This window comes from Jaculus jaculus, chromosome 13, assembly GCF_020740685.1.
Source record: "Jaculus jaculus isolate mJacJac1 chromosome 13, mJacJac1.mat.Y.cur, whole genome shotgun sequence".
NCBI lineage: Eukaryota > Metazoa > Chordata > Mammalia > Rodentia > Dipodidae > Jaculus > Jaculus jaculus.
The window spans coordinates 66,658,042-66,670,549 of NC_059114.1; the positions used below are offsets into that span (position 1 = coordinate 66,658,042).

The 12,508-nt window shown below is 40.9% G+C and overlaps 1 protein-coding gene across 1 annotated transcript in view; it reads left to right on the plus strand.

Moving 5' to 3' along the window:
* Positions 1-353: 353 nt before the first annotated feature.
* Positions 354-12,508, plus strand: part of Mroh2b (maestro heat like repeat family member 2B) — a 70,126-nt gene continuing 57,971 nt past the window's right edge. Inside the window, exons 1-9 of the mRNA XM_012947505.2 lie at positions 354-369; positions 1,570-1,631; positions 4,075-4,185; positions 5,718-5,877; positions 6,799-6,897; positions 7,282-7,436; positions 10,504-10,644; positions 10,971-11,063; positions 11,159-11,228. Of these exons, the coding sequence (XP_012802959.2) occupies positions 354-369; positions 1,570-1,631; positions 4,075-4,185; positions 5,718-5,877; positions 6,799-6,897; positions 7,282-7,436; positions 10,504-10,644; positions 10,971-11,063; positions 11,159-11,228 (907 nt within the window). The remainder of the gene's footprint in view (positions 370-1,569; positions 1,632-4,074; positions 4,186-5,717; positions 5,878-6,798; positions 6,898-7,281; positions 7,437-10,503; positions 10,645-10,970; positions 11,064-11,158; positions 11,229-12,508) is intronic.

The following is a 12,508-nucleotide window of genomic DNA, read 5'->3' on the forward strand; positions in this document are numbered from 1 at the left end:
TTCTATCTACAACAATGGTTTGAGTCCTGGTCTGTAATTTCTTCCTGCTCAGACACGCTGTTCTCTACCAAAGATACAATATTTGATGAGATGCAAGCATTTTGCTGGTCATCAGGAGCTCAGAAGCAAGAAAATGTCATGCTGGTAAAATACAGCATCAACCACCTCAATAACAAATTCATCACTAGAAGCTCTCAGATCACTGTATCGACCAAGTGAGGAAGGACTTTCATTTAGGGAACCTTATGTGAGAAACTTGTCAACCTGCTTCGTTGACTTCTTAGACTTCGTGTTTCTGATACATAGGTGCTGTCTCTTAGCAAGCTTAAAACAGCCGAGACATAAACCCCAGCATGGAGGATTCCACAGGTAAGCCTCATTGAATCCTGAGGAGTTATAGCTGTGCTGTGTGTTTTGTCTGGGAAATCACATACATGTTTGAGGGAGATGAGGTGTCATTGTAGGAGGTCCTACAACTTAAAGATTTTGTGAACAGTTTTGCTGAAGTCTGGTTATGTTCCTCTACTTCCCCTTTATCTGAAAATAACCAAATGCTGGCTGTGGACATGCTGGAAGATGGAGGTGCAGCTGTTCTTTAAATATTTATAATCTACTTGAGGAGAATGCATCTATCAAAGACTGGCAAGTTCTCATTTAACTTTAAATAGTAGAAAAATCTTCTGGGGATGGATGGATGGCTTAATGGTTAAGGCACTTGCCTGAAAAGCCAAAGGATCCAGGTTCAATTCCCCAGAACCCTTGCAAACCAGATGCACAAGTTGGCACATGCATCTGGAGTTTTCTTGCAGTTGCTGGAGGCCCTAGTATGCCCATTCTCTCCCTCTCCCCCCCTCCCCCCTCTCTCTCTCTCTCTTTCTCTCTCCTCTGCCCCTTTCTGTCTCTGTCACTCTCAAATAAATAAAAATAAAACAGAAAGGATGGGCTGGAGAGATGGCTTAGCAGTTCAGACACATGCCTGCAAAGCCTAAGAACTCATGTTCAAATCTCCAGGTCCCACTTAGCCACACACAGTGACACGAGCACGCAATGTCACACATGCACCATAAGGGGGCGCACATGTCTGGAGTTCATTCACAGCAAGTTGAAGGTCGTGCCAAGTCCATTCTCTCTCTTTCTCTCAAATATTTGTTTTAAAAAAAACACAGAGGATGTTAAGTGAGCATGAGAGGAAAATAAAGAACTCTATTTCCCTAGTGTCTTCTAATGTTCAAGTCAGGAGTGAGGTACTCATCTCATTGAACCATAGCCTCTAGCCTACCAAAAAGGACAAGGGGAATAGCATGCACTTGACTGACAGGAATCCAACACGGTCCATCTTCGCCTCCTCACTGATTTGGGGTTTCAGAACAATTACCAAGTATCTTAAATTTCAAGTATATTGGAAATAAGAAATGGATAAGGCATCCCTACCATCAGAGAACTAGCAGCCAGGAATAAACAAGGATGTCAAAAAAGCCAGAGAGGAGAGCAAATGAAATATCTGAGATTACTGAAACATGACAAGAGGGCATTTAATGCATACCTTAATTCTTTTTCTATGTGCTTTAGAGATCTTTGGAGATATTAACCTCACTCTTGGGATGCTGAGCAAGGAAGAAGATATTAGCAAGGTATGGAGATAGATATTTTCTATTCCCCTTCTCTACTCTAGCTGTTTAAACATTTTATATACATTTTTCATTGCCCTGACTATCTTATATTTTTCTCAGGATTATTATCTGGCATTGGAGTTTTCAGAAAATGCAATTGTAAAAGAATTCATTATAACAATCATATTTAACATCTCAAGATCATGGTGCCCACTTCCAGAAGCTAGTAGATAATATCTACTTTGTTCATAACCTTATATAGGTAGATGTGGAAAGAGGAATGTCAGGTCTAAGATCATTTAAGTTAGAATTTTATAATGTGAGGGCACCTATAAAAATACCCAAAGGTGTCCCATGCTCATCTATCATTCTATTTTGCAACTAGAAAAATTTCTTTGAAATTTTCAGGCTTTTCAGATTTCCACAGTAACTATTTTCATCAAACACTTATTTAAGAAGTGAAATGGGAGGTATTCTCCACATGACAGTATGCATTATGTAACATTTAATCTTCACCACAACTTTATGAGGTATTTCTATTTTCATGTGACAGCTGAGAAAAATTAAGTACAAACAAACTATGTGACTTGCCCAAATGTGGACAGTTGGATTGTGGCTAATGCAAGCCCACAGGACTCCCACAAAGTGTTCTGAAGCATGGTTCAGCATTGTCTCCCTGAGAAGGGCAGTGTCTGTACCATTATCTCATAATTCAGTGATGCTCGCTGCAGACTGTATGTTTGAATCCCTTAGCTTGAGTACCAAAAACTAAGCCCCACTTCCAGGGAGTCTGATTGGCTCCCTCTGTGATGAGCCTGGTCATGTGAAGCACATATAGATGTGCTCACAATTAGGTACGGTTAACAACCATCATATGAAAAGCTTAGTAGGAAGTTCCTTAGAACACAATCTCTCAAACATTTGGAAGCACATGGGAAGTGATTTCTAAACTGCATAAAAAGTAAAGGTAAATTTCTAGATGAGAGACCAGAGAACCACTTCCAAGCTAGAGTGAGTTAACAAATGGAAAGGGAACATGCCAGCTCTCGGAATGCAGAAGCAGGGAAATCAGAAATTCCATCTTCTGCTACATAACAAGTTCAAAGCCAGCCTGATCTACATGAGACTCTGTCTCAAAAAATGAGGAGAGGAGAGGGAGGAAGTGGCAGAGAAGAAAAGAAGGAAGAAGAGAAAGAAAATGAAATAAAGAGAAAGAAGGAAAGAAAGAGGGAAAGAGAGCAGATAAAGAAAAAAGGGAAAAGAAAAAGGGAGGGAAAGAAAGAGAAAACGAAAGAAGGAAGGAAAGAAAGAAGGAAGAGAAGGAGGCAGGGAGGAAGGGAGGAAGAGAGGGAGGGAGGTAGAGATGTGGAAATGGCCAACACAACCAACAGATTAAGAAAGCAGCTGAGATTCGGACACTGAGGTTCAAAGTGTACCATTTAATACTGAGTGGCGATTCAATGTTAATCAGGAGTTAAGCTCTCTGTGACTCAATTTCCTTAAAGGCTTGCTGTGAACATTGAGATGTTCCAAATAAGGGTTCAAAGTTCAAAGCACATGGCACAAGCTCCAGGAATTGAGCTTTGCCAAGAGAACAGGGCCTGTAGAAAGCAGAAAAGCACATATGAAGCAAGAGATGGACTCACAGGTGGTTGGCCAGGCTTCAAAGGCATTTTTAGTGATAAAGACAAACTATACCTTGTTCTCAGAGTTCCCACAGGCTAGCCCTAAGAATTAGTTCAGGGAAAGTCATTTCACACTTAGACAAAAGTACAGGAGCTATGCTATGATTCACACTTAGACACAGGTACAGTAGTGCTTAGGCTGTGATTTCACCCTTAGACACAGGTACAGTACCTAGAGACACATGCTTCAGGCTGCTAGAGATTAGAGAACAGTAGCGTCTCACCTTCTAGAATGAGGGCCATGTGAGACTTAGAGGAACACACACATGGGCACGTGGTCAAACCCCATGATCCTTGGCGCTTCTGCTCTGTCCAAACAGGATTCACAACCTTGTATCAGCAAAGGCATGAATGAAGCAGGCCTGTAACATTTCCTTAGCATCCAGTTTCATAGCTCAGTTGCCTGTTTGGGAATGGCAGCACACTCCCTAGTGCCTCACTAACTTCCGGGTAGAAAGAGCAGCAATTCACATGAAGCTCTACAGTGGTGACCCTGGTGATGATCAGAGATTGATCTGCTACCCTGTGCCTACCCCTGTTTCAATTAGACCTTGCCTTAGAAATGTACCAATATCATTTTGGGAATGAATTTTACTCAACATATAAGACTCTAACCCCTAAAAGTGCATACTATGTTCTGAAAGCCCAGTTTATTATACATAAAATCCACCATGTAGCAAAAATATGCTCCTTAACTTAGTGGTATTACTTATCTGAATTTCCTCTGGCTTCTTCATTTTCACAACACAAATACCTTTGCACCCCTTCTTTGTTCACAGGAAGACATTTACAGTCATCTCACTTCTGTTATTCAGAATGCTGACATATTGGATGATGCAATTGTCCAAAGGTTGATCTATTACACTTCTAAGGACATGAGAGATAACAACGTAAGTTTGGTTTTGGATGGTGAGTCAGCACGGGGATGGCATCAGGGTCTTTGAGTGACACCATGTGGGGGACAAAAGCATAAGTGGCTCATTTGATCTTCATTGTAGCTTGGAGTCAGTAACAGTGTCTACTGTTTACCCTTCACAGATAAGGGAACTGGGATAAAGGCAAGAAAAACCTTCGAGGAAAGAACATCCAGCCATCTTTTTTAAAAAATTTTTTTATTTGTTTGTTTGTTTTCAAGGTAGGGTCTCAGGCTGACCTGAAATTCACTATGTAGTGTCAGGCTGGCCTCAAATTCACAGCAATCCTCCTACCTCTGCCTCCTGAGTGCTGGGATTAAAGGCATGCGCCACCACACCCAACTCCCAGATTAGGAAATATATGTTTAGAGAGTTTATTTGTAGGTAACACAGCTATTTACTGACAGGGTAGGTACCTAGCACCTAGTTTTTCTTTGGCTCCTATATTATCCCTATATCTGCACCCTGATCTTGGAGTATTTGATCTTTGCCAAATTGCAACTTAGAAATTTCTTATACTCTCTATTGTAAACTCTATGGTATTTTTATAAGTACATTTTTGTCTTATCATAGTCCTTTTATTTCCCTCAGTGATGTTCATCAAAATTACCTTCTCACTGTCAAAAAAGAGCAGAAGCCCATCCCAATAGATCCAGTTTTAAACATAATTAGACCTAAATTAAAGCTCTCAGCTCCTAGCCTATTTTATCTCATCTTTTAATCGCCACAGTAATTCAAATTACTTAATCATAATATTCTGTGCTCAAAGTATCTGAACAATTAGCAAAAAAAAAAAAAAATCTAAAGAGCCAGGCGTGTTAATACCAACCTGTTGAGGCAAGAGGATCGTGAGTTCCAACACAACCTAGGCAAAATAGTAATGGCCTGTCTCCAAAACAGAAATAAAAGAAAACATCGATGTTCCCCAAGTTTATAAGATCCCAAATAAGAGAATGAATCAATAGGTCACTTGGTTAAATGCTTATTTCACAAGCATAAAGACCTAAGTTCAATCTCCAGTACCCACATAAAAAAGGTCAGGCATAGTGACACACATCTAAAATCCCAGACCTGGGAAGGTATAGGCAGGTGGATCTCTGAAGCTTGCTGGCCAACCAGTCTAGCCTAATTGATGTGCTTTAGACCAACCAGAGACCTTGCTCAAAAAGGTGTACAGCATTCCTGAGGATGACACTCAGTATTGTCCTCTGGCTTCTCCATGCATCCTCACATATGTGCCCAGGCAACTACACACATGCAAACACACATTCACACATGTATGCAAATTACATACACATAAATACATGAAAAAAAAAGCATTAAATTGCCACAGCTTTCCTAGCTACTGAAAACTACCTGAGGAACTTCTACCATACATTTGAAACAGCCTGACCCCACTCTCTTAGCCCAAATCTAGGTGTATTTACAGTAAGTATTACATACACTATGTTCCCTCTGCAGACTCACTGTCCTCCTCCTCAGGTCATTACTGTTCTTTTTCTTCTCAGATTCCCAGGGAAATAAGAATGCTGGCTGGGGAGGTGCTGGTGTCTCTGGCTGCACATGATTTCAACTCTGTGATGTATGAAGTACAAAGTAACTTCAGGATCCTGGAGCTACCAAATGAATTCGTTGTGCTTGCCCTGGCTGAACTGGCGACTAGCTATGGTATAAAGGGACTGCTTTGCTGTTTCACTAGGAAGTAAATACCCCAAAATGAGACAAAATGTTGAAAGAGAGAGTGTCTCTACCAAAAATGAACCCAACATGGCTCAGGGAAATTTTGCGGAAGAGGGGGCAGGAAGAATGTCGGAGCCACATGTTGGGTCATGATATGCAGAGACATTTATCCTACCTATAACTGAGGGCTAACTCCACAATGCACGACCCATATACCTCAACAAGGAGGGGCCAGGGGGAGGGAGTAAGTCACAGATGAGCCTAATAATGGTACCAAACTGACTGTATTTGCTGAATACAAAGCTAATTAATAAAAAAAAAAAAAAGAGAGAGAGAGAGTTCATCTCTAGGTTCCACTGTACTAGAGAACATTGGTAGAGGGATATGTTATAGGTAAGCATAGACAAGTCTGCTGGCCAAGCATATATCCAAATTGCTCTGAATTTGGCCCAGCTCTCGCCGACCCTCATCTTGTCCTTCAGCAAGCTTTGGATTTGCAGAAGCACATTCTCCATGAGCCATATTCTTTCAACCATAGAACACTTAGATAAACTAAAGGTTTCCTACCATTAGTTTCTACATTATTTAACAGATGTAATTGAGCCTTTGTTATATGTGATATGAGCAAGGCTAGATGAGGGATATTGACGTTCATAAAATAATTGTCCAAGTAAATAATTGCCACTAATCAACATACAGGCAACTCTAGCTTGCATTTTCTTTCAAGCCCACCACATCTCAATTAACTACAGCTGGGCATTAATGTTGGGAAAGAGACAATAAAGGATATCTTTGTGCTGTGCCACACTGGCCTCATCCATGCAGCCCTGACACGGTTGCTGAGAACAAGGAGTCAGAGCCCCAGGAGAAAAGGTGAGTAATTCTTTCTCCTCTCTCTCCTCTCTACAGTGTCCCAGAGCATCCCATTCATGATGATGACTCTGCTCACCATGCAGACCATGCTTAGGCTGGTAGAGGATGAAAAGATGCGGCAGACATTCTGTATTGGTAGGTATCCCTGTGATTTCTACTTTGCTTAAGACCAGACAAGCTTCTAGGGTATTCTCCAAACACATTACAGATAGATCACAAGGAGCTTTCATTCTACTCCCACCAGGAGCATATGAGAATAGCAGCTACACCTTAATTTATCAGCACTGTATTAACTGCACTAAAATATGATCCATTGTGGACGAAGTGTAGTAATATCTCATAATAGATTTAATTTCTATTTAGCTTGGCTGAACTCTTTTTATATGTTCATTTGGTAAAGTTTGGGGATTGCTTGGAAACTATTACAAGTTTGCTAATTATGCTTGCTTCTTAAATTATGTTGTAGTTCTTCCAAGTCTTATATTTTTCTCAGTCTATGGTTGGATTCTTTTAATGCAGCCCTTGAAAATTTCAGCAAGGCCATTTACAAGTATGTCAACCACTGGAGAGATTTCCCCTATCCTAGATTGGATGCCAACCGACTCTCTGACAAGATCTTCATGCTATTCCGGTACATAATGGAGAAATGGGCTCCCCTGGCCCCGTCCGAGCACGTGAGTAGGATCTCAGATTGCCTCACCTGCATCTCTCCTGGTACCGGTTACACTCTCTTCAGTTTAGCTTGTAACTGTATCCTGCTTAAGACACTATTATGTCATAGAAAAGGCTTCATACTTAACTACCTTCTGTAGTGCAATTTTAAAAAATATTTTATTTGTTTATTTATTTACAAGCAGAGAAAATGAGTGAAGGAGAGAGGGACAGAAGGAGAGAATCAGCCTGCCAGGTCTCCAGCTTCTATAAACAATGTCCAGATGAATGAGCCATTTTGTGTATGTGGCTTTACATGGGTGCTGGGCAATCAAACCTGGGTTGTTAGGTTTTGCAGACAAATGCCTTAACTGCTGAGCCATCTCTCTAGCCCTCTAGTTCAATTATTTGTCTACACTTTTTTTTATTAAGTTTTAACTTTTTGAAATTCCTCTTTTGTGACATGATAATTGAGCTCAACTCTTTTGGATATCATTGTTTATGCTTTGGGAAAGGAGTATAAAATATTTCCATTTTTCCATCTATTTGAAGTCACTGTTTACTCATTCTGTCATCTACTGTTTTGTAACTTACCATAATATGCCAGATACTGTTCCAGATGCTGAGGATAGATCAAGGATTGATCAGACAAAAGTCTTATTCTAACAAAAATGATATTACAATGTGTGGAGTAAGCAAATGAGTAAAAGCAAGAATGTCAACTACTTCATAGATTGTATAACATAAGCTATATTTGTGCTGAGTCATTAACTGGAAAAAAAAAACAGTAGGCCACAGAAACTTCTGGTGTCTACAGATGTTATAATTAAATACCATCTAAAGAATTCACCTGGCTATGTTAAAATACTGCAGTGCTTTATAGTGAATGAATTACAAGTGCATTCACTTATATAGTCAAAAATATATCTTGCTTAATGTCTATATCTTTTAATTTATCTTCATTAGATATGGACATACTCAGTATGTAAACAACACATGTTGGTACTATCCTTTATCTCATCCCTGGCCCTTCTCCAAAGAGGCACTCCTTGTTGGGGATGCAGGTCAACCCCATGGAGATTGTGGTTCATGTATTGTGGGGGCAGCAGTCAGTCATGGGGAGAGACAAAGTCTCTGTGAAAAATGCCCCAACTTGTGGCTCTAAAAATCTTTCTGACCCCCTTCTGCAAAAACCCCTGAGCCATGCTGAGTCCAGTTTAAGTCGACTTCAGTGATGTGCACTCAGGAGCCTCTGGATCTCTGCTTTGGTAGGTGCTGACTGTCCTCAGTGTCTGTCTCCTTCACTCTTGTGCTGATATCAGCCAGTTTTTGAGAAGGTTCCATGAGCTGCTGAGAAGAATGTACATTTTGTAGAGTTGGGGTGGACAGTTCTGTAGATATCCATTAGGTCTACTTGGTCTTTGATGTTATTGAGCTGTATCATTTCCTGTTGATTTTCTGCTTGGGTGATCTGTCTATTGATAGTAGAGTATTGAGGTCTCTGACTGTTATGGTATCGGTATTTATTTCTGTTTTATTGTTGAATCGATTTTTTTAATAAACTGTGGTACATGTTTGTTTGGTGTATATAGAAATATGATTGTGATGTGCTCATGTTGATGAGTACCTTTGATGAGTAAGAAGTTGTCTTCTTTGTCCTTTTTGATTACTTTTTTTGAAGTCTATTTTATCATATATTAATATAGCAACACTCACTTGCTTTTTCATTTCCATTTTCTTGGAATATCATTTTCAATCCTTTCACCCTGAGGAGGTGTCTATCTTTAGTGGTGAGGTGGGTTTCTTGAAGAGAGCAAGGAAAAGGGTTTGGTTTTTTTGATCCACTCTGATAACTTGTGTTTTTTGATGGGTGAGTAAAGACCATTAACATTTAAGGTTATTACTATGAAGTTTTAATTAATCCCTGTCATGATGAGGTATTTTATATGGTTTGGTGCTTTCTTGTGCTTTGTACTATGTTGAGCCTGGTCAAGTTTCGGTTATCATCATCTTATTGTCTCTTGAGATTGCTTGTTTGAATGCTCTGTGTGGAGTATTCCCTCAAGTATTCTCTGTAGGTTTGGCTTTGTGTTCATATAATCATGGATTGACATTTTTCATGGAAAGTTTTCCTTTCATCATCTACTATGAGGGATACTTTTGCTGGATAGAGTAGCTTGGTTTGGAAACCACAGTTTTTCAGACTTTGAAGTGTTCTATTCCAGGCCCTTCTGGCTTTCAGGGTTTCCATTGAGAAATCTGACATAATTCTAATGGGATTGCCTTTATGTGTTATGAGTCATTTCTTTCTTGTTGCTTTTAACACTCTCTCTTTGTTTTCATTGCTAAGAGTTTTAACTATTATGTGCCTTGGAGAGTTTCTGCTTTAGTCCTGTCTGGTATTCTTTTGGCTTCTTGTATCTGGATGGGCCTCTTGTTTGAGAGATTCGGACATTTTTTCTTCAATAACTTTTTGTTGAATATGTTCTCTAGGCCCCTGGCCTGGATTTCCTCTCCTTCTGGTATACCCATGATTCAGATGTTTGATTGTTTTGGAGTAACCTACCATTCTCTCATATTCTTTTCACTTGATTTTTTTTTTTTTTTGAACTTAACAAAGTGAAGTTGTTCACTTCCAAGGTCAGATGCAAGGCAGGTGATAGCAGAGCTAGGGGAAGGTGAGAGCTGGAGATAGGAAATTCAGGTTGGGCCTTCTAAAGCTTTGCTCCCAGAAAAGAGAAAGACGAGCAGGATGTGGTAGGAATAACCGTGCCACAAAGGAAGTGGCAAGGTGCGTAGAGTCACTAAATAGGTTCTAACAGGAAGGAAATTGCGAATCCATTAATACAGTGAAATAGAGAGAGGATTTTAAAGAAATAGGAGGGCAGGGCAAGTACTGAGTATATGACATAGATGTCGATGCAAGTACGTAGCACAGTGGTCTTCCCCTAAATGAACATGTTTACAAGAAGTTTCTTTTCTGAAAGGAGAGCAAGGTCTTTGTGGGTAAGAAGTCCCAAAATCACCTGGAGCTCTGAGGAAGGCATAGCAAGCATAGCCTACCAATCGTCTGTTTGCTGCCTTCTGCAGACTCTGGCCATAGTTAAGGCCCATGGTCCCACAGTCAGCCTGCTGCTGCATCGAGAAGACTACTGTGAGTTCGCCCTGAACCAGGTGTTCTGGCTCCTGATTCAGTATGGAGACAAAGACACTGATTTCCACGTCACTCAGGTAAGAGCACGCCCTAATGAAATGGAACCAGAGAACCCATCTGCAAACCCTTCCAGGGACGCTAGTCTCACAGAGCTGAGAAACTTAAAGCACTGGTTGGGAAAGAGGAACCAGAGAGGTTATCCCATCTGGTGCTGAGAACTCCAAAGAGGAACAAAGAAATTTCATTCTGAGCTACTAGGGCACAGAAGGAGGCAGAAGGGGGCCAGAATCAGTAGGAAAGCTTGTAACTGCGGGGAGGTGATGGGCTTGCCCTGGCAACCTGTCGTCTGCCTTCATGTCCTGTGCGGCTGCCTCCGTCTAACCGGTGAGTGCTCCCACTGCAGAGTCTGAAGCAGATACTGACTGCAGTCGTCTTGTACGACACTGGCCTTCCCAGAAATCTGCGAAGATCCATCTTTACCAGTTTACTCCACCAGGTAGGAAAACCGTGCTGTCCAATCTGCTTATTTGATTTCAATGGGCTTCATGCTTTTAAAGATCTACTCACCTGAGTTTTTTCCTTCCCATTCAGACCTGCAGGCAGTCAGAGCCTCCAATAAAGGAAAATGAGATTGAAGCTTCAAGCTGTTTCCTCATCCTAGGTAGGATTCAGCATCCAGAGGGTGTTAATTAAAAAAAAATGTCTCAAAGCGATGAAGATGAAAATGGTAAAGGGTGCTCTGACATTTTCTCCCACAAGTTCACAGGAGTGCTATGAATAGAGTGACCAGTCATGCCAGGTTGCTGTGCATAGAAAGAATTTTCAGCTCCTAACCAGAAAATTCTCTGGAAAACACACACACACTGTTCACCTCAAGGAAAGGAAATTGCCTTGTTTTCTGGGTATTTCCAATTATGTGAAACTATGTCAAACCCAAAGTGACTGTATTTTTTTTCCCCTTTTGTTATCGTTTTTGCACGCAAGCCACTTGATCCATCAGCTTCTCCTTTCCCCTCCCTTTCCCTGTCCATCCCTATCTCCCTTTTCTTCCTGCCTTGTACCACAGCATCAAAACTCCCCTCATAACGTGGTGGATGTCTGATAAAGATAAAAAGGGGCGTCAGAGTCCCTGGGTCAGAAGACAAAGCCATGCTCCAGGACAGTTCCTGAGGAGAAAGAGGCCATCAGATACCTCCCCACAGACCCCCACCTGGCCATTTCTCCCACACACTGTGAACCTTTATGTCATGTCTGCTTTTCTCCTATAGTAGATCCCTTCCGTCTGTGTATACTCTTTTCTCCCTAATTCCCTTATTTATTTTATCTGTGATAATTTCCAAAACACACTGCTCTCTTCCAGCCATTTCCTCACTCTACCCTTCAGCTCTCTACCTTCTCTCATCAAGTGAGCCATCCATCACCCAAATCTCTGCCCCCATGGTCGTAGGGTGCTCTGGCCATGCTCCTGTTCTTTTTTTTTTTTAATTTTTATTAACATTTTCCATGATTATAAAGCATATCCCATGGTAATTCCCTCCCTCCCCACCCCCACACTTTCCCATTTGAAATTCCATTCTCCATCATATTACCTCCCCATTACAATCATTGTAATTACATGTATACAATATCAACCTATTAAGTATCCTCCTCCCTTCCTTTCTCCACCCTTTATGTCTCCTTTTTACCTTACTGGCCTCTGCTACTAAGTATTTTCATTCTCACGCAGAAGCCCAGTCATCTGTAGCTAGGATCCACATGTGAGAGAGAACATGTGGTGCTTGGCTTTCTGGGCCTGGGTTACCTCACTTAGTATAATACTTTCCAGGTCCATCCATTTTTCTGCAAATTTCATAACTTCATTTTTCTTTACCGCTGAGAAGAACTCCATTGTATAAATGTGCCACATCTTCATTATCCACTCATCAGTTGAGGGACATCTAG